The following is a 21,593-nucleotide window of genomic DNA, read 5'->3' on the forward strand; positions in this document are numbered from 1 at the left end:
ACACTGGCCTGCCAATCACACCCCATGCTAATCTGGAGCGTCAACCTGCTGCTGACTTCTGGAACTGTCACAATCCTCAATTGTTTATAGCCATAATATTTATACTGGGAGAGCCTTGCACTAAACTCTGCTGTCATATTGAGATTCCAAGGACTGTGGTAATCCTGTGATCCCTACTCCTGAGACTGTCAATCCTCAATTTCCTACACCAAGGACTGTTGCAATACTGAAATCCCTATTTCTGGGTCTGTCAGAATTCTCAGATCTCTACCCAAAGGGCTGTCAATCCTGTGATCCCTACTCCTGAGACTGTCAATCCTCAGATCCCTACACCAAGCACTGTCCTAATTTTCAGATCCCTACACCAAGCACTGTCCTAATTTTCAGATCCCTACACCAAGGACTGTCCCAATCTTCAGATCCCTATTCCAAGGACTGTCAATCTTCAGATCCCTACACCAAGGACTGTCCCAATCTTCAGATCCCTATTCCAAGGACTGTCAATCTTCAGATCCAAGGACTGTCAATCTTCAGATCCTTACACCAAGCACTGTCCTAATTTTCAGATCCCTACACCAAGGACTGTCAATCTTCAGATCCTTACACCAAGGACTGTCCTAATCTTCAGATCCCTTCACTTTTCTGGACTGTCAGATGAGAGGTCAGGACCTGTTGCAGTGATTTGGTCTTGTCTCTGCCCTTTCTTTGGTCTCCTGTAACAGAACAAGAGAATACAATGTTTGACAAGGCGAGGATCCCCTTTGTGGTGCTGGACATAGTGTGTGTGATCCTGGGTATGTCTCCAATTACTACCATCATCAGCATGTTCCTGCTTCTATCCCTGTCCATGGGGGTCCCTCATCACCCTCTGACAGGGGGTCCCCATTTCTGAGCATGTAATATGATATTCCTTCCATATGTGTCACACTTCATTAAGCTTTGCATGCCTTCTCTGACATACTAACCCCTCCAGTATTGTCCTCCTCCTCTTTGATTCCTTTGTTAGGGGTGAAGTTACATAGGCAGCTCTTCATCATGCAGAATCTTTTGCTATCATGTAAATATTAGCTGTGACCCAACACAAATGATATCTTTACCAGATGGCAGATCATTGTCCTGGAGGAATTGTACAAAGCTCTTTATTTGTAACCGATGCAAATGATTTGCTTTTGGCATAGACGATATAGTGCGATGATCGATAACGTCTGGCTGTTTTTTGCTGCTGTCTGTGCGCCTATTGGGAGGATTTTTTCCTATGCTTCTGTGCAAGAAAATCATCAACAATGGGAGGAGGGAGTAAATCTGCCTGGAGGGATACAGACAGTGAAAACAATGTGATTGGTAATACTTAAGACATCAGAGAAGGGTTAACTGTCCCTTTAAACGCCTAAATCTGCCCTGGAATTACATTTTCATTGGTTTAGGTGAGCTTTTGCCATAATTGGCACTCTTGACAAATATGGCAAACACCTTATCGAAAGCACCCTGCAGCGATGACATGTCCAGAATCAGAAAACCCTGAAACCACCATTCTCACCACCATTGGGCAATCACCCCTGGCATCTGGTCTATATGGTGCCGAATATAGGGCTGTGCTTGATAAGTAAAAAAGCCACCAGCAGGGAAAAAGTTTTTTTCCACTAAAGGGACTATTTTGCCATAAAACTCTTTAGGTTAGTTAAAAAAACTTTAGATTAGTTTTGTGTTATGAGATTTTACCTTTTTCAGTCGCCTGGACAGGAATTGATGTAAAATCTCCCCAAGTTTAACCCAGACCGCAATTGAAATCTAAATCTAAATTTAATCTTTTCCCGTTCTATATTGAAAGTTTCCTAGTTTGAATCCTACTTCACTTTCTTCCTGGTAAAATTATGAACATGCAGTTCTTGTAAAATTGGAAAAACTTACTTTTTTATCTTAGACAATCACCTTATTCATAATTAAATGGCCTTGTGGTTATATTATTCATTATATTTGTGTAGGAAGGCTTTGTGATTAAATCTTATTTCCTCGCAGCAGCTGTCATATGAGTGTAAGATCAGTGTTCTTCAGTGTTTGGTCTTTACATGTTCCCCCGGTGAATCTTCAGATTCTTTATCCAAGGGTGATACCCTTTGGCCTTGTTCACTTGGGCATAAAGACTTGGATTTACTTCACATTAATAAAGATTTGCAATCTCTGTAATATTAAAGTTCATGGTCTAGCATGAGGAGGAGGGAAGAGAGCGGCTTGGCTAGAAAATATACTTTTTTGGAAGTCAAATTTCCAGAGCCATATTGTAAGTGAATACAAAAATAATTTATAGAAAGGTAAAACACTGGAAGTAGGTACTGTATATAAACGTGATTTTACCTGCAAACCTTTAAGTGTGTCACAGGGTCTTATTAACAAAACTTTCCAAAAGCTTAAAAAAACATTTTACAAATGCTTCCCAGACACTTATAAAACACATGTTGCTTCTTAACGTGTTAACTTAGCCTTTAGGTATTCCAGTTGTAATTTCTTCCTACTATGGGTATATAAGGTTGCAGTGCTGCATTTGTATTTGTACTTCCCAGCGAACATGCTGATCCAGTTTCAGTAATTTGTGGTTGATGTCTCGGTGCTTCCTTCATGGCGTAAAGTACTGTCAGCACCAGCTGAGGAGTTTTATAGGCTGTCAGAGTCTAGCTAGGTGACAGCTGAGCAGGAGATCAGTTTATATGTGACATGTGGATTGCAAACAGTCTTTTGGTGGTGTTGTTGGAGGGTCATACAAAGTGTGTGCATATCTTGTGGATGCAAAAGATTGTGAACCATTTTCTTTTTTTTCCTAGTTGCCAAATAATGTCAAAAGTACACAAAATATTACATGATGTTGTGCAAGAGACTGCAATACTAACTGTGTTAAAGGGATATTAATTAGCTGGTTGCTTTATTATTATTAATATTATTATTATTATTATTATTATTAATAATAATATCATGCATAAACAGGATTTCTGTAGCGCCAACATACTAAGCAGCACTGTACACTAAATAGGGGTTGCAAATGACAGATAGGTACAAACAGTGACACAGGAGGAGGAGAAGCCCCAAAGAGCTTACAATCAATGCAAAATTTAATGGGAAACATTGTAGATTTTCCCACTGTGTAGCTGTTAAACAACTCTTCTAAATGGCACCTACTTCAGTTATCGCAGTACCTCCTCTCTTCTTTAGCTGTTTCTTTTAGGCTGATTTGCAGTGTCCTTTCCAAAAAAATGCAGTTTTAGTAAGTTACCGTAGCATTGAGCAAGTAGGCAGCCCACAACAAGGTAAAGCAACACAGGCTAATGGGTATGGTAATGTGCATCAAATGGTAAGGCTGTGTACACACATTGGAGTTTTGTCGTTGGAAAAGATCTTTCATGATCCTTTCCAATGACAAAAGACTGAAAGATGCATGAACAAGCGATGTACATAGAGCGCTGTTCTATTGAGAGGGGAGAACAAGCAAGCGGCACCGGTACTTGTATTACAGTTGTTTGTTGTTCATGGAGGTGTCAGGACGCATCCATGAACGACGTCGGACGAACGCTGTACACATGCCAGATTCTCATCCGATACCAGTCCTGAGGTGATAATTGGAGAATCATTTGAGGTCAGTGTTCTCCGCACCCCAAACAGCCCTGGACACTTTTACCCCGACACCTCGCCCGGCACTTTTCAGTAACCACCTGGCTGGTTTTTGAGTGGTTACTGAAGAGTTGGGTAACAATACAGGGGCTGCCACCTGCCTACAATTTCTTCAAAAAGTTTCTGGATTGAACACTGGATGTGTGTGTATGTAGTTTAGGAATGAGTCCTAGGGGTGGATTCATTATATGCATGATAAATGGCATTACATTATAGCAGTCTTTTTTTATTTTGAGTAGGCTACAAATAGTACCAATTCAAAAACACGCATTACCCCTTTTGTGGCAACACAGCACCACAATCAATGTGCTGTGAGATGTGATGCTCTGCAGGTGTATTGGCCACTAATATATACAGGTTTTCCGTGCTATTCACTGCAAAACATTGCACTTGGAAAGATGCATTGGCCTAAATTGCAGTAACGCTCATCACTGCAGTCCCATATGATGTGTTTTTGCGTTACAAAAATGTACATTATGTTAAGACCACTTACATATTATGCATTGTCTTCCAATAAACCTCATCAATAGCATTAATGTTACATGATATGTGCATTGTGGTGTGTTGCAGGTCATTGTGTTGTCTGCTCCCACTGTACAGTTTGTGAAGCCATTCACAGTAAATGGCACTGGTAACCACATTGCATATACAGAGCCCTGTTTTACTATGTGCTTCTGCTACAAAAAGTGCAATTGGTCTCAGCATTTATGTCAAGCTTGGTGATCTTGGTGGTCTATGCAGTTATCTTTAGTTTATCTTCCATTCTGGAACATTATGACTTAAACGGGCATCATGAAAAATTATTCACTTGACTGGGTCACTGTTTTGGCCTTCTAAGTTTGTTACAGAGCAGCGGAAGGGTTAAGGGCAGCCTGAGAGTTTAATAGCCACAATTACAGAGCAGCCTGCTCTCCAGACTTTGCAGGCCTTTTCATGTGTAGTGCCCTGAGGTCTTCTGAGACTCCCACTCTATAATTAAATCTATAAATGATTTGTAAAGGAGCATTACATCTGCACTGAGACTACACTTGTCCTGGATGTTCCCATCTACTTAGAAGATAAACTTTCCGAATGGTAGCGTAATATGCAGACACTGGAAAAATATCAGTTCAGGTGTGGCAAGGTGCAGTAATGCTCCCCATACATGAATGATTGCTTGATAAAGACAAGTTTGGGCAGTTATTTCACTACTGGCCTCATGTATTAAAGTGTGTAAGGTATAAAAAAATGTAGCACATTATTTAGTAGTGTATGGGAGAATAATAACATGGGCCTGAGCCTTAAAAGTGAAGATTTATATGTTATAAGGAACAAAATATTAATTGTGCAAAAAATCTACCCTGTTGTCTGGAGTTCCTCCTGGAAAATAGCAGTGTACTTCCTGGTAGAAGAGCGCGCTTAGGCATTCTTGTGTCTACAACCTCATAACTGTGTATCTGCAATGTGAGATCTAAAGCTGCGTACACACGGCAAATTTTTCTCGCCCGATAATCGGTATCGGCCAATTATCGGGCGAAAATCTGCCGTGTGTACAGTCGGTCGTCGTCCATCGTCCGACGACCGTCCTGGCGGATCCATGGACGATGGACGACGACCGATCCTAATGAAAGGGAAGGGGAGAGCGCACAGCAGGGTGCCGCTCCGTCGCTCTCCCCCTCCCCTCTCCATAGAGCATGAACGGTGCTGTATGTACAGCATCGTTCATGCATCGTGCAGTCTTTTCTCGTTGGAAAGGATCGTGAAAGATCCTTTCCAACGAGAAAAATTGCAGGTGTGTATGCAGCTTTAGACACTGCTGCCTATGATTGCTGATCTCGGTAGTGAGATTCGGTCATTTCTTTACTGTCTTCCTTGCTTTACTACAAAGAAAACTAAACCCTACCTTCAACAAGATGCCTGCCCCTTCTCAAAGACATCATACAATACAAAGGCATAGTGGGCAAAATAGAGCATTGGCAATTCTGGTAAGTGGTTCTTAGCCATATGCCTACCTTTTTCTGGACATATTTTCCAATGTTCAGTGCCTTTTATTAATGCTGCAGCTAGCACTAATTGTTCATTGGCATGAGACAGACACCAGTAAACCACAGCCAGCCCTACTTCCTGTGTCTCTTTACCCCCTGCTGGTGCCATGTCGTTCCCTCCGTACTTCTGGGTTGCCCATTTACTTTGCGTGCCAGGTTTACATTATCTTGGCACCCAGCTTAATGGATCCTGGAACCATATATCGTATCATGCATGCTCCGAAGTCAATGTACAAAAAAATGCCAGCAGGTGAATAGCCTTGTCTGCTAGCCTATTTTACCTTTTATTCCCACTTTAGGGCACACCATTATTTAAATGGGCTGTCAATTTACCCAGCATATAAAACGTTTTGCAAAATTATTGTCACGGCAGCATACCAGTGTACATTACTTGTGTTACTGCAACATGGAAATGTTTACCCTGCCTTGTAAAATATCAGATTACTAAGAATGCTCACCAAAGGAGGAACCTGTTGAGATTGGGTTTATTGGGTGGTTGAGGTCACTTAGAGGAAGTCTGTCAGTTCCTGCCATGTCAACATCCTGGTCTTTTAGGAGATGATCACCATGGCATTCTACAGTGTAATCCTTTAAAGCCTCAGTCTCAACAACATGGTGCTAGGTATCCCAAAGTTATCCCTCGTACTAATGTAACGTCAACCTAATGGTAAGGGTATAGTATGGGTTGCCGCACTTCTCCTGTGCATGGCAAATTTCTGCTATTGTTGCCAATTGTTATTATTTATTTATAAAGAACCATTATGTACTCTACAAAGGAATCAATGCAACTAAACATGAAGTTGGCTTTTAATGGGTATTACATATTCATAAAATTCAGTCTTTAGTTGTTTGACCTGTAAAAGCCCTGTAAAGGAAAATCACATTAATAGTATGTTCACTTCCTTTCTATTTTCTGAAATACTTCACAGGAAGCAGGGCAATTTTTAAATCAAGAAATCTGCACCACAAATATTCTGTTTATTTTTAGCCTTTATTTTGTTTCCTGTGGGAGATACCAGGGTGTGTAGATGTGATGATAAATCATGTCATTGGACTTTCTGTTTATTTATAACAGGTAGGTTAGAGCTTCAGTCCAAAGAGCTCTATCAGCAATGTGCTATCTCTTCTGATAGGGATAGTTTATGGCTTGGAAATAGGTGACTGCTGAGTAACTTGGTTAATGAATATTCTGTTGTGAAATGGTTGTTGTCATAATGGACTTTGTGCTCATGAACTGAACTGGTTATAATCACTGGTGGATTGTCCTCTTTCTTATTGATGTTTCATACATAGCTGTACTGTCTAGGGGGGAGCTGTGGGAATGAACCCTAACACGGGTCGGATTTAATCTGGGCGTCAGTAGTAGGTATGCAACCATAACCAAGGTCAGGTAGTAGCCGGTAAAGTTAGATCTCCTAATGTAAAAAAAAATATATTATTGCACTATTCATTGGTGCCAGAAAATGCAAAGGTAGTAAAAATGACCCAAAATTTTTTTATTGCATACTGGTAATGGGTGTATCAGATTTTCAGTACATTTCGCAAATATGGGGATTCACTCACTTACAAGTATTGCCCATCTTCTGTAATCATCAGCTCTGCCTATTTCCTCTTGAACCTTGCTATACATTCAATACTGTAACCTTGACTCAATAGTCTGGAGGGGAAGTAACTAGCCACCATCAAACTGTCTGTCTGTTGTAGTAGGGTAGAATTTCAGATATATGGGTTGCCCAGGTGAATTTCATTATAGAATGTTGCACACCTAGAAATCCTTTTACACTGTAAAGTTAAAAATACATTTAACTGAATTTTTAGTAAAACTTTATCCAGTTTGTTGCATATTTAGCAGTACTTAGACTGATTTTAACTGGACTTGTTCTTGAAGACGTTGAAGAAGAATGTTGAAGATGTTTCGCAGCTTTGCAAGCTGCTTGATCAGAAATAAATACCCTCCCATATCATGGTGCCTGAATAGTTCTGGATCCAACAGCACTTGGTAGTGCTATTCAGTGGCCTTACGCCAAAGATATTTTTTGAAGTCTTTAGGGGTGGCATACTGACACCCTAAAGAGTAAGAAAAGAGCATTCCAAAAATATAAAAATGAAGCAACACCTTCATCATATGAAGAATATACAAAGAATATAACAAAAGATGTAAAAAGGAGATAAAATGTGTTAACTTCAAAATGAAAGACAGATTGCAAAGGTAGTAGGGCAAACCCCAAAAATGTTTTAAATATATTAATAGCTAAAAGATATCTGAGCGAGTGGCGTTATTCTTCCCACTGTCCCTCAATATTTTAGCAGGATTGGCCTAAAACCTGAACATTATTTAAAGTGTTGCTCTGTGCTAAATAGGCCATTGTAATGCATTGTGTGACCCCTCAGATTTAATTGTAAATGCGTCACATATCTTTTACATCATACTGGATCTCTGAGTTATAATTAAACTCCTTGTGTTGCCTGGGATTAGTATTTAACGGCTTTTACTGAGTGTAAGCAAAGAGGGGCTTTACAACTGCTGACAGATGCCATACATTGTCATATATTTAGTTATCACTTCTCCATGGGCGGATGGACGGATAGGAGTTAAATTTAATTCTTGTGCCAAATTAGGATTTGTTAGGAAGCATGCAATATAAGAACAGTTTCAGTGCAATTGTGCGAGTCATTAATGTACTGCAAGTGGAAACCACATCCTTCATGTAGCGCACAGCAGACACCACAATATTACTTTCTTTCTCTATTAGTTCTGTTGATTATAAATTTGGCATTTTCTGGACCATTATTTTATTTTACCTGTATCCTAAACTGTGCATTTTAAAATGTAGCCATTGTTCCGGAGTTTTATCTAGTTAGTTTTCCTAAATGCACAAACTTTTTGCTCAAGTGAACTCTCAGACCAAAAGTTATCTATAATACCCTAAAAAATAGGCAGGGTCCCATTTTCATAACTCAGTTGTGTAGTGTATGTGCCATGCTGACCTATAGATGGGTGCACACAGTGCAAGTAAATCTAACCCAGATGTTCCATCTATATTTTCAGCTTTATCTGTGCGTTGAATAACACCAAATTCTGGGTATAATTCCTTCATACAATGTACAAAGTTAAACAGGAAGGGATGGATGAGAAGGTTGTTTCTGGTTTGGGTTCCTGAGCACTAAAATTAGGTTTCTAATTTTATTGGCCAGATTAAAGTTGAGCTGCAGGCAAGCATTGCAAAATATACATTTAAAAAAGATTTATGTGAACAGATTTGTAATTTTGTTCAATCCATTTTTTGAGTCCTAAGGCTCAGGGGTGGAGGGTAAAGCTGGAAAATAAATATGAAGGACATATCTAGACAATCATCACATCCAATTCTTAAATCTGTTTAATCTGCGGAATCCCTATTTAATGTACAGCGCTTCATAATATGTTGGAATTAAATAAATCATGTTTAACAATAATCATATTTTGTGCATGGCTGACAGTACAACCTACTAAATTAGAACTCTCACACATTTCACACTAAGTTTGAAAGTCAAAGCTCATTTGGGAAAAGCCCTAAAAAAGCAATTAGGTTAGGTGGAAATGTTTTTGTTAGGACTAAACAGATTATCAAATTGACCACAGATTTTACAGATTGTCCACAGACTTTATAATTGGATTGTGCAATGTGAACCAACTATACTGAATAATATCAATTCCCGCTAAGTGAAAAATATGCAGTACATAGATTTTATCAAATGTAATTGGAGCTTCTTACCTTTTTCTGCTTTTAAGATACGTTTTTACCCAACTGGCAATTTCCCCTAATTGACCACCAAAGGTTGGGCACCATTATAATCTACTGGTAAATTACTTTATTATAGGATATTCTAGCTTTACAATTCTTTACATATGGTTTAGCATTCAAATCTCCCCAAAAATCTAACTCCTGTAGCAGGGGATGCCTGTAATTTGTCTACATGCAAGCTAATTGCATGAGCAGGTAAATACATTTTTGTGGTTGTTCTGTGTTCAAGTAGCTTCATTTGCATGGAAATAAATAAATGTTTCTGAGAATTGTTGAACCACAGCTGTGTACAGGTAGAAATAGGTACAGGTAGAAATTTACTACTGGTGACTTTGATTTTTGCTCAACAGAACTATCCCTGGCTAAAAGGTCTTTGGTTGCACCAGGTAATTATGTTCCATACTGCACATTGTGCTTTTACCTGGTGGTCACATCAGCCCCTACTTGTGTCCCTGTAAAACTATCCACATTTTTTACTATCATTTTTTTAATACTTAAAAGCACTTTGGCAGTCAAAGTTTTTTTTTTTTTTCTTCCCTGACACCCTTCAACCCAATCTCCTCTGTTGTATGACATCATATTTTATGGCCCCTTTTTCTTTTATCCCAGCTGTTCTCATGTAAAAACATTCAGTAGTTATAGAATAAAGAAAAGTTGAGGAGGCTTGCTTTGAGTTGATGGAATTTGGAAACTCCAGGGGCTCTCATAAGCTGATTATTGTGTTTAGACATGCCCTAAAGGACGCCTTAGCTGCCTGGCCGACATGCTGAACTGTGTATATGAAACATGTGAGGATAACAAAGCTTTTGTTTTTTCCTGCCTGTTAATCCTTGGTGTGTCTGGTTTACATTTGTATAATGTGTGTGGTGGAAAGAACACCTCCTGCTGCCCTCTCGCCTATTGTGACAGAGGAAGAGGGGGAAGTGATTGTGTTTTCCTTGTCATCTGTCATGGCAAATTCCTGCATACTGGAATGACAAATGGGCTTCAGGTTACTGTCTGTATTCCTGGCAGGGTCATTCCTGAAATACTCATCTGGGTGGAGGCTCTTTTATAACAAGTTGCATGTCTGAACTTTATTTCAAGGCATTTTAAAATTTGTATGCTAGCTATACAATACTCAGGAGTAGGGCTGCATTTAGACATAAAGGTCAAATGAACAACACAATTTGTATTGATAGAAAGTGCACTTATCCTTCCTTCCCCCAACATAAGGTAATGCAATTGTGTAAATCAATCCATTTCAATAGTGGTAGTCATCCCATTGTGAAAGCACACCATTCTCAGTGAGTTTGTTGTGTTACAGGGGGTTGGTAAATAGCAAGTGCTTTTGTAATATTGAGGTCTACTAGATATTTGGCACCAAACAGTTCCAATAGTGAATACTTGTGGGACATCACACTTAGGTAAAGCTGTCGTTCAGACTGGAAAAGCGTTACATTTGCAATGGCTGATTCCTTATTCTCTCAAATTGAATTGGAATATTATAAAGTACTATTTTTCTTGTTCCCGCAGTCCTCTGTGCTCCACAATTGGTCATAACTCTTTTGGAGTTGTAATTCTTGGAAACAACATTTCACACTGATGATTTTTTTCTATTGCCACTATTGACAACAAGCCACATTACTCTGCATTGGTGGCGTTGCCAATGTAGCAACCCTACTATGGATGTTTGTTCGACTCCAATTTCCAGTTTCTAATTGGTGTCTCAACTGTAGCAGCAAGTAGAGGCCAACTCATTGTGCTGTAAATGAGAGTGTTACTACAGCTAATCGGTTGGTATTAGGGGTTGGGTTTGCATATTGACATATACTATTCAAGCTAATGACCTCTAAGCAGGACAGTAGCTCAGAAGTTAGCACTCTGGACTTTGCAGCGAACCTTGGCTAGGACACTATCTTCATGAAGTTTACAGGTTCTCCCCGTGTTTGTGTGGGTTTACTTCGGTTTCCTCCCACATCCCAAAAACATACAGTTAGTTTATTTGGCTTCCCCCCCCAAAATTACCCTTTAGTCTGTATTAGACATATGACTATAGTAGAGACATTGGATTGTGAGTCCCTTTCAGGGACAGCTGGTGACATGACTATGGACTTTGTACAGTGCAGTGTAATGTGTCGGTGCTATATAAATACTGTATAATATTGATAATGCTTTGATTTGCAGCACAATACTTTGGCCTCCATTTGCACCCCTAACGATGGCGCTCACAATCAGATTTTGTTTTAGGTTTCTGCCAGATCCATAAAAATTTCTCCATGCAATGTCAGAGCTCACCTGACTGGATACACTTTGCATATCTTGCACAGATGGCTCTTAGTCCACTAAACTGTTGGGAAATGTTTATGCTCCATCAGATTGGACTGCGGAGGCCGATCACCAAGGCCGCAGCCTGTGTGCTTTTCCAGCCATGCCTGAACTGAGAACTTCTCTTGAAGAAAGTATTCTGAACACTGGATAGGGGGAGTGGAATGAGAGGCTTCATTATGCTCAGAAAAGAAAATGCTTTCTAAAACTGCTGGAGGTGTTAAATACTAGGAAGAGCTGAAGTGTATTTAGCCGTAATCCCAGACTCTGGAAATAGAATGCTGGAGCCAGGTCATCCCAGGCCACATTGATACAATTCACTTCCAACTCTTTCCTGTACATGTGGATTATTGCTGCGTGCAGACCTGAGAACGGCTTCTGTCCTATACCCCAGAGTATTCACAGCTGGACAGCAGCATTTTGGAGCTGTTCACTGCTCCCATTTCTCTCTCACATACTGCCTGATTATGTGCTAAGAATTCAAGTTCAGAGCCTGCATAGCTCTAATAAAACAGGACATCAGGGCTGAAGGTTGGGAAATGTGGCTGTAAGATTAAAAAAAAGTATTAGCAGACATCAGAACACATTTGGCCAGCCCGGTCATTTACAGTAGAACCATGAAACCTTTGCATGACTAGGAGAATACATTTTTAACGCTTCCCCTTCTCCGTCCATAGGCAGAAAATGTACTTTGCTTGTTAAGAATGTTCCTCCCTTTCTGTTAGTATTATTTTTTTTCTTAGAAAGATTGTTTGTTACTTGGCATGGAGTTTACCTGGCACACTCGGTAATAATGTTTGTAGGTAACCTGTGGCCAAGCTATGAGTGCTTAACTATTTAGATAATCTTGACAAGTAGTAAATGAAGCAATGAAGTTATTCAGGTCCTCCACTCAAATGCTCAGCATCCCTTCTCAGCATTTCTGCTTGTTCCTGCTACAGGCCTGATTTATTAAAACTCTCCAAGACTGGAGAAGATAGACATTCAGCAAAGTTGAAATGGATCAGATTCAGAATTAAAAACATTTGCCAACTAATAGCAAATTTCCTCCATTACAGGTATCTTGGATCACCTAGGTTCACCCATGAGTCTATCTTCTCCAGTCTTGGGGACCTTTAATAAATCAGACCATGTGTGTTTGTTTTAAAAATTGAGAGGATACCTTAAGGTACAGCTGAGGCGTAAGACTTGGATGACTTTTCTCTTTTGGATGTGAATGTTGAAGGTTATTTGCTCCATAGTACCTGCAGTCATAGGGGTTAGTAAGGATCTGCAGTATATATTTTGTCTAATGGTCAGATCTTTTTACATGTATTCATGTAAGTGTCACATCCCAGTTATTATGTTAAATTCCAATGAAATATCACAAATATTCTTTAGGGACTTTTAGGCACATCTATTAAAACAAACAGAAAATATAACTTTTTTTTTATCAATTAAAATACAAGTAAAACACTTCACACAAGTGAACAGACTTCAATATAAAAAGTTTTCCATAACATTGCGGTCTCGCATAGACAAAAGACTATTTCTTTTGACTCACTTCCACTGACAGTAGCTGGCCTTTAAGAAATTTCCAAAGCCATTACCAAGATGGATAGGTTGGGTGGCTATCCCATTATATCAAGTTTAGACCATTCTTCTGTTATACCCTTTATTACTATAAAGAACAGAACATTTATGATACATAAAAATTGTTGGCAGCTCCTATTTTAGAACTAAAGTGGGACCGAAAAGTTCTATAAACCAGAATGGGTTTTTTTGTTGTTTTTTTTTTATACTGTATGTATCTGTTCGCAGATTTTCGTCTTGTTTGTGAGTTTATTTTATTTATTTTTTTGTCTTGTGGTCAGATGGGTTTATTCACTGACGTTTCTAATATAGCAAACTGTGCATGTGTATATGGAGAGGTTTAGTGAGTCATTTCTCAGTATTGCTAATAGTCTGTCGAATAGTGGCCACAAATGTTTCAGCTAGCATCAGTACGTGACACTGACATCTCCACAGTCCCGGATTAAATGGCTTTGTCTATCAGTATGGATAGAACAGTGCGGTCAGATTGATCAATCTTTCTGTACTGGTATTTGCTTGAGACTGACACTGCCTCAATATATGTCTGATGCATCCCTGCGGTCTGTCTGGTGGCTTTTTTTTTTCATACTGCTATTATAACACTAAAAAAAGAACCTATTTGTTTCAGAGTCTCTACTCCTTTCTTTGCATATCTTAACCCAAGAACAAAGAAGGGCACAGGAACACCCAAAATTCTCAGATCACAAGGGAATAGAGTTGGGAATTATGTGGGGTAGATTGATGAGCGACTGATCGGGAGCCACCTATGGAGGAGTGCATAGCAGTGTGCCACTCTCTTGTCCTCCCTCCTCCCTCTTCATTAAACAGAACCATGCGGTGTGTACAGTGCTCATTCATTTATATGTCATTGGAAACAATCTTTTGTGATGAGCAATCCAATCTGACATCTATCTAACGTCTGTATGGGGAGTAACTGGTGACTAAAATATTGGGTGGGCTTCCCTTTAATGCAGTGCAATGTTGCAAAGTATATTTACCTAAAACAGACAAGCAGAAACAATCTTTTCATTGATGAGCTCAAATCTGATTGGTTGTTTATGGCTATTTACACTTCGAGCATCCTGGTTTATATCTGTTTTACTGAATTATATTAGAGTCTGGTTCTGCATTGCATCCTGTCATTCTGGTTTTGGTGTTGATGTTGAAGTTTTGGATAGAACAGGGTTTCACTCTTAAAATAAGGAAGGTGTTGTCATGTCATTATTAAGTGGTTTCGTGGGTGTTTCCAGCAAGGCTGTACAATTTTTACAGGGAAGATTAAACTTGGTCTTTGAGGGGATAGTTGAATGTGCAGGCACACTTTCATTATCCAAAGTTTTTTTGACTTTTTTTGCTGCACGAACATTCTTGCATGGACTGTCTGGCCATTCATGTAAGTGTCTATGAAAGAAGGGAAGAGAACAGGCCAAGTCACCACAAATGTGAGATAACCTCAAATAAATTAGCACAGTTGGTCTACCAAAATAAGTCAGGGAGGAGGTGATTGGTGAATGTTTCCTGCTGCACATGGACATGACAATGGTCGCCTAATCTAACCAAAGAGATGATCCTCTCATACCTGTGTTCACCTTATTATACAAGGGAAAGAAACCGATTTGCTTTAGCTCCCCCCCAGGTACAACATACTGATCTTTCCTTCTCTACTCCACCATTGTTCAGTGCTGAGAGCTATAAGAAATACTCTGCATATTGTGCTGCACCTGACCTCCTCCATGTAACATCACTGGGCTGGTCAATACTGCGACACGATTAGACCTGTGTAAGCAATGAACTTGTAGGTTTTATTTGTAAGTTTACACATTACTTTACTTTGCTATGCACTATCACTGCACCATATATTGTATAATGGTGTTAGTGGGGTGTGAGGGCTTTTGCAGGGATGCTGTTGGTTTCTTTTCCTTGGCAAAGTCACAGTACGTTTTTAGGAAATATATTGGAAAAAGCTGGTGTTTTTGAAAAGTCCTTTTTCTTTTAAACTATGGTCTGTATAGATTGAAACCATTTCCTGAAACTCTATATTAAACTATAATCTGTATAGAAGGAGTGTCTGCTACATTGTCTTTCTAATATGTCATTCTGTAGTGAACTGTTCCACCTGCTTTTCTCTTTCTGCTTACCTGGACAGAGAATTCATGATATACGAGCTAGGTGAGAAACTGTCTCTCCACCCCTTGTCCACGGGCAACAGTCTTCAGGCAATGGTATCAAGACATTTCAGTTTATGATAAATGATACAATAATTCATGGCAGTCAGTCAAGCCACTAGATTCTGACACTGGAGGGAAAGGCGAACATTATTGAATCATAGTAGCTATCTTTCCATGTCCTGTTTGCAGATTTAGTATATCTAGTAATATCTTTAATTAATTTTTCCCCCCATCCATTGGGAGTGGCCACCAATATTCCGGGACAACATTACAAATCCTGCAGAGTTTTAAACCCATCCCTACTTTTTCCAAAGCAAGGGAGGGATTATATAGGAATATTTTTTTCATGACTCAAACAATTTCATTGATTTTTTTCACATTTCTAATATATATGACATATTTTGAATTTCAGTTCAGGAGGTATAGCTTGACAGAACCAGTTCTATTTCTCTTCTTGGCAACAGAATGGAAAGAATAGCCTTGTGACTCTCCAGTGTCAGATTTTCAATGAGCTACACTGTCTGATGAGAGATGTTTGCATAACTGGCAGACTTATTCTTTAACTGGCAGGATCGTACTGCAGCAAAGTATTTTTAGATTTGTCAAGTCATTCTTTTATCCTACAAGGAGATTTCTTTAGCAATGAATGGGTTTGTTCAAAAATAAACTTGACACAAAAGACTTCTTTTTAAAATTCTAGATATTATAAATTCCGGTATCCTAATGCTTGGCCAATGCATTGGCTTTATTAGTTTTGAGTGACTTGCCTGGATCTAAAACACCAATGATGACTTCTGGCTTCTCTTTGCCTTTTCTAATCTGTTTATTTAATTTAAACAATTTTCAAACTAGAGGGGCAACATGACAGCTGGGCAGCTACAACTATACCAGGAAATACAGCCCCATGTTACTGTATCTTATAGTAGGTATATTTTAGAAAATACATTACATTATAAAGCAGCGGATAAAAGTACTGTGGGACACTAAGGCAGAGGTCGGCACTTTTTTTGGCCACTAGGCCATTTCAGGGGTAGGCAGGAGCACACTAGGCCCGACTCTCTCCCTCTCGAGTCCCGCCCTAGTGACTCCACCACCCGCCAGGAACGCACCCTGAAGGGAAATCCCTCTCCTCCGCAATGCATACAGAGGAAAGGGAATGTTCCATATTTACCCCTGCGGCGGAAGGCTTAACGCCGGCCGCGGTAAATAGGGGAAGAGAGCCACAACACGTAGGCTCAAGAGCTGCATGCGGCTCTGGTAGTTTGTTCTGGCTCCACCACAGGTTGCCGGCCGAGATTAGGCCTGATCGGCTAGGGGGCGTTAGGCCAGAACAAACTACTGGCTAGGCCGTATCTGGCCTAAAGGCCAGAGTTTGCCGACCCCTGCACTAAGGATATAAAAGTGTCATCAACCTATAGTTCTTTTATTACTAATTTATTCCTAGCTCGTAATTTCTCCTTATTTGGAGCAACTGTTCTTTTCTCAATCAATTTCCCTCTGTCTCTTTGGTTTCCTCAGCATGTATACCTCTATAAAAGTTTTTTCACCACAGAAATTGTTGTAGTACAGTAAGCTATTCATCCAACCTCTAAATCATTGCATTTGCTTTTTTATACCTTGACTGCTTAGGGGGTCTTGTGACTTGGTTCTTAGCCCCCATTCCCAGTATTTTGTGCACTTTCATGTTTATTTAGGTGAATGGAGTGGCCATTGCACTACATGACAAGAAGTGTAGTTTTGAATGCTTTTAAAAGCCAACACACACAGCAGTGTGTTGCCATGCAATACACTGCAGTATGTCAGTTATGTGGGCTTGGGTTGCCATTATGATACCATAGTAATGAATGGCAATTCACCACTGGAGTACATGTTTAGTACAATGCCATGTGCTGCATTAGGAGCTCTTGCCAATTTCCTGCACACCTCCCTTACATGGTGTGTCCTTTTGCCCTTCAAAGATTGCCTGTCCTGTATATTATCTGATTTTTATATCACTAGTACTTTTCCATTTACAAATATAACAAGTTTGTTTCATTTTACCTCTATCTCTAATCGGTACAATATGCCTCCTATACAGTACGTTTTGCTGTTATAATTATACTGTGACCCTGATTCGTTCACTTCCAATTCTGCATGATCTTTGCATGTTAGCCAAGCAAGCAGGTGATTGTTATTTCCGAATATAGAACTGGCAGCAATATTATGCAAAGCCATGCACAATGTAGTTAATGTTTGTTCAGGGCCTGCCGTCATTTGAAATGTGGAAAGAATTGGCTGCTCTGCTGAATCATAATTTTAGATTTATGTATAATAAATCACACATTCTTAACGTGATGGAAACACTTGCAGAAAGCTTCAAAGCTGACAGTAGGCTTTCTGTGTTATCTGTATATTATTAAGTTCAGAAATATATATTTTTTTTTTTTGACAGAATGGGCCTGATTTAATAAAGCTCTCCAAGACTGGAGAAGGATACACTTTCATCAGTGAACCTGGGTGATCCAGCAAACCTGGAAAGGATCTGGTTGAGGTTTGCAAACATTTGCTAAAAAAATAGCAAATGACCTTTAAGAAATCCATTCCAGGTTTGCTGGATCACCCAGCTTCACTAACGAAAATTTTTTCTCCAGCCTTGGAGAGCGATAAAAAATCCCAATATCCCAATAAAGCCCAATGTTTTACAGTCTATATTGTTAGTTTGCCACATTTCCTTTGAGTTTTATTGATTTTTAATTGTAATTATTATTATTGTATAAACTGAGCCTATTACCCATGGGAAAAGTTATAGGCTCAATTATGGTTTTATTGCTGTTCGGATCCTCCCAGGGAAAATTTGCCTTTTTTTGTCCTGGGGCAGAAAGAGAGGGCAATCCAGTATTTAAAGCTGTCGTTGGAACAGGAATATGAAAAAAATCTTTACTTGTTCCACTTCCTGCTCTCTAAGAGGTGATATTCCCCTACGTTTCAATGATTTCATCGTGCTACCAGTTGTATCCCCAATTAGAAATAAAAAATCTACATTCATTCAGTCCCCAGCAAGAAATAAAAAACTTGGAGCAGTTTTAATCTATTCAGAAAAACTTATAGGCTTTAGATAACAACTTAGGTTATAGTAGCACGTAATACAAAAAAATTATTTACATTCTGTAAACATCCAAGAAATATGAAATGCATTTCTGTCTACATTCAGTGAGTTACTCTTGCATGCATCCCATTCACTCTGAGTTTAGTTACTCAGTACCTGAAAAAAAAAGTAAACATACATTGTTTTGCAGTGCAGAAAAGCAGGTGAAAACATATTTCTGATTGGAGCCAATGTGCTTATTCCTTCACTTCTGGGGCTTTGTCAGTTAAAAATACAACTTAAAATTGTGTATACAATTCATCACAGCAGCTGCTCTTTTTAAGAGGAAGAGTTAACACACAACTACTTTCTGTTTAATTTATGCTGAGCTCTTCGTTTCCAAGCACATGGCACTTTGCAAATATTAGTGCTTAGCGGGTTCTGTTTAAACAGTAGCTGGCAGAAGTATTTTACAGCATTCCGAATAGAATCAGACCATATACATCTAACTTTATGTGCATGTTTCCCATTTTCTCTTTATTGTGGGACTCCTGCTTTATTTTAGACAAAAATATTTTTATGATGGTGTTCTGGTGGTGCAATGATGTGTTAATGAGTAGCAGGGGAAATATTTACCTTTTACTAGTCTTGTGAGTACCTGCCATGACTCCTTGGCAAGCAACTATTGCCTTGAGTGGTAATGTTTAGGTCATGGTTGCATGCAGGCTGGTGAATATCAGCAACAACAGTGTCTGAGACCAGTATTATATGGCTTAATTTTTTTTTTGGTTGATTATTTACTGGAACTAAACTTTTCCTGGGGGCATTTAATTAAAGAAAAATGTATTCCAAAATGATTTGATGCTCCTCCTAGGTTTTACCTAGCTTTTGTGTTTTCAAACACAGTCGGTAATTAGGAATATAGTAAAAATCCAAATCTCCCATCTCAAAGTTTTTGTCCCAGTTGGTTAACTTTGCTTTGATTGCAACTTGGTGTTTTGACTACTCCTCACTTTCTTTCTTGGTGGTCATCATGACGCATATAGGGCTGGGTTTCAGTGAGGACATAACTTAATAAAGGGTCCAACCCTTCCCTGTTATATCCAAAATGTAAAAAAATATGTTTTTGTCTATTTTAAATACGATAAAGGACACATTACCCTTGATTGAAAGAAATAAAATGGACAGCATATACAAGGACAACCAGATATGATCCCCACTTTATAAGGGCCCCTGACGTTTGCCAACTTTAATAGTTGTAAACTCCATTGGAATTGGTAACAAAAAAAATTTTTTTTTTTTGCAGACATCCTATTAGTCACTTGTGCCTAAAAATATTTTTAGAAAGTAATAGTATGAATCCTTATATACTATTGTGTATTGATGCAATGGGCCAGGTACTTGTAAAGAGTTGGGTCACAATACTTGGGCTGCCACCCACCTACAATTTCTTCCCACCCGGCTTAAAAACAATTCTGGGTTCAACAGTGGGCTAGGGTGATGATCAGGTATCTAAAAGTTAAGGACAAAAAATTGGAAAACCCTTTTCTGTTCTCTACATCTTTATATATGGCCCTACAAGTGTTTTTTTAATTTAGGGTAGGAAGAATTTTGCAGTAAAGTCCTACCGTTCTGCTTCTTTGCATTACATTTGAGAAACAAACACAACAAAAGCTACCTAAATGCTAAAAAGAAGATCCTAGAATCTGATTGGTGGCAGTGAGCCAACACGGACAGTTCTTATTTTTAGACATTTTCATGGTTCGGATCTATAAAATTTTGCCAAACTCTAAATTTAGATCTGCCTTCCAGTTCCAGTAGGCATGGCCCTGATGACTGATGAACACAGGGATGATTATGCCAAGAGACTTCTGGCATCTGTAATAGGTGTTTAATAAGTGTTTTGGTAGGTTTAAAGCTGCGTACACACTTTCAGTTTTTATCGTTCAAAATGAACGACAAACGATCGATTGGGCAAAAATCGTTCATGAAAAAAGTAACCAACGACGCCGACGAACGAGGAAAGTCGTTGGAAACGAACGACCGGACCGGCGGATCGGATTGGACGACGATCGTTGACCATCGTTCGTGTGTACGATTGTTCGTTGATCGTCCATGGTCTGAGCATGCGTGACGAACGAACGTTCGTTCACTTCCTGTCGTGCACGTCACTCCCTCTATCGCTCAAACGATCGTATCTATTGTGTGTACAATATCTACGAACGATCGTGTCGTTATCTGTATGTGCAGGATCGGTGCTATACGATCGTTCGTAGATATCGTGCAGGATCGTTCGTCGTTCGTTTAACAACGATAATAATTGGAAGTGTGTACGTAGCTTAAGTCTCCAGAACTGGAGTGGTGCGGGATCTTCTTAATGTGACATTAGAAATTAGAAGTTTGCATAGTCTTTAATAAATATATTTATTCTCCATTTTGCTTCCAAAACTTATCTTTAATTGCGTAAAGCAAACTTGAACTAAAGCTGCGTACACACTTGCAATTTTTGTCGTTGGAAAGGATCTTTCACGATCCTTTCCAACGACAAGGGACTGCACGATGCATGAACGGTTCTGTACATACAGCACCGTTCATGCTTTATGGAGAGGGGAGGGGGAGAGCGACGGAGCGGCACCCTGCTGCGCGCTCTCCCCCTTCCCTTTTCATTAGGATCGGTCGTCATCCTTTGTCCGTGGATCCGGCAGGTCGGTCGTTCGGACGATGGACGACACCGACTGTACACGCGGCAGATTTTCGCCCGATATTTGGCCGATGCCGATTATCGTGCGATAAAAATCTGCCCTGTGTACATAGCTTTAGTCTGCTTTGTAATATGTATTTGATTGTTAGTGTTCTTTATCTATTTTCTTCTCCCACCATTATTTTTTATCAGTCACCTGATATTTTGGGCTGTGAAACCATTGTTTCCTCTGTCCTCCCCTCCTGTTTTCAGCACTCCCTGTCTGTCCCCTTGTCTTCCTCATTTCCTGATTTGTAGCTGAATATAATCTTTCATATA

At 39.4% G+C, this 21,593-nt stretch overlaps 1 protein-coding gene across 2 annotated transcripts in view; it reads left to right on the forward strand.

The window, feature by feature from the left end:
* Positions 1-518: 518 nt before the first annotated feature.
* PLPP1 (phospholipid phosphatase 1) overlaps positions 519-21,593 on the forward strand; it is a 72,664-nt gene continuing 51,589 nt past the window's right edge. For both annotated transcript variants that reach the window (XM_072416437.1, XM_072416438.1), the window contains exon 1: positions 519-794. In XM_072416437.1, the coding sequence (XP_072272538.1) occupies positions 737-794 (58 nt within the window). In that variant the 5' untranslated portion in view covers positions 519-736. The remainder of the gene's footprint in view (positions 795-21,593) is intronic.

The sequence above is a fragment of the Pyxicephalus adspersus genome, chromosome 6 (genome assembly GCF_032062135.1).
Source record: "Pyxicephalus adspersus chromosome 6, UCB_Pads_2.0, whole genome shotgun sequence".
NCBI lineage: Eukaryota > Metazoa > Chordata > Amphibia > Anura > Pyxicephalidae > Pyxicephalus > Pyxicephalus adspersus.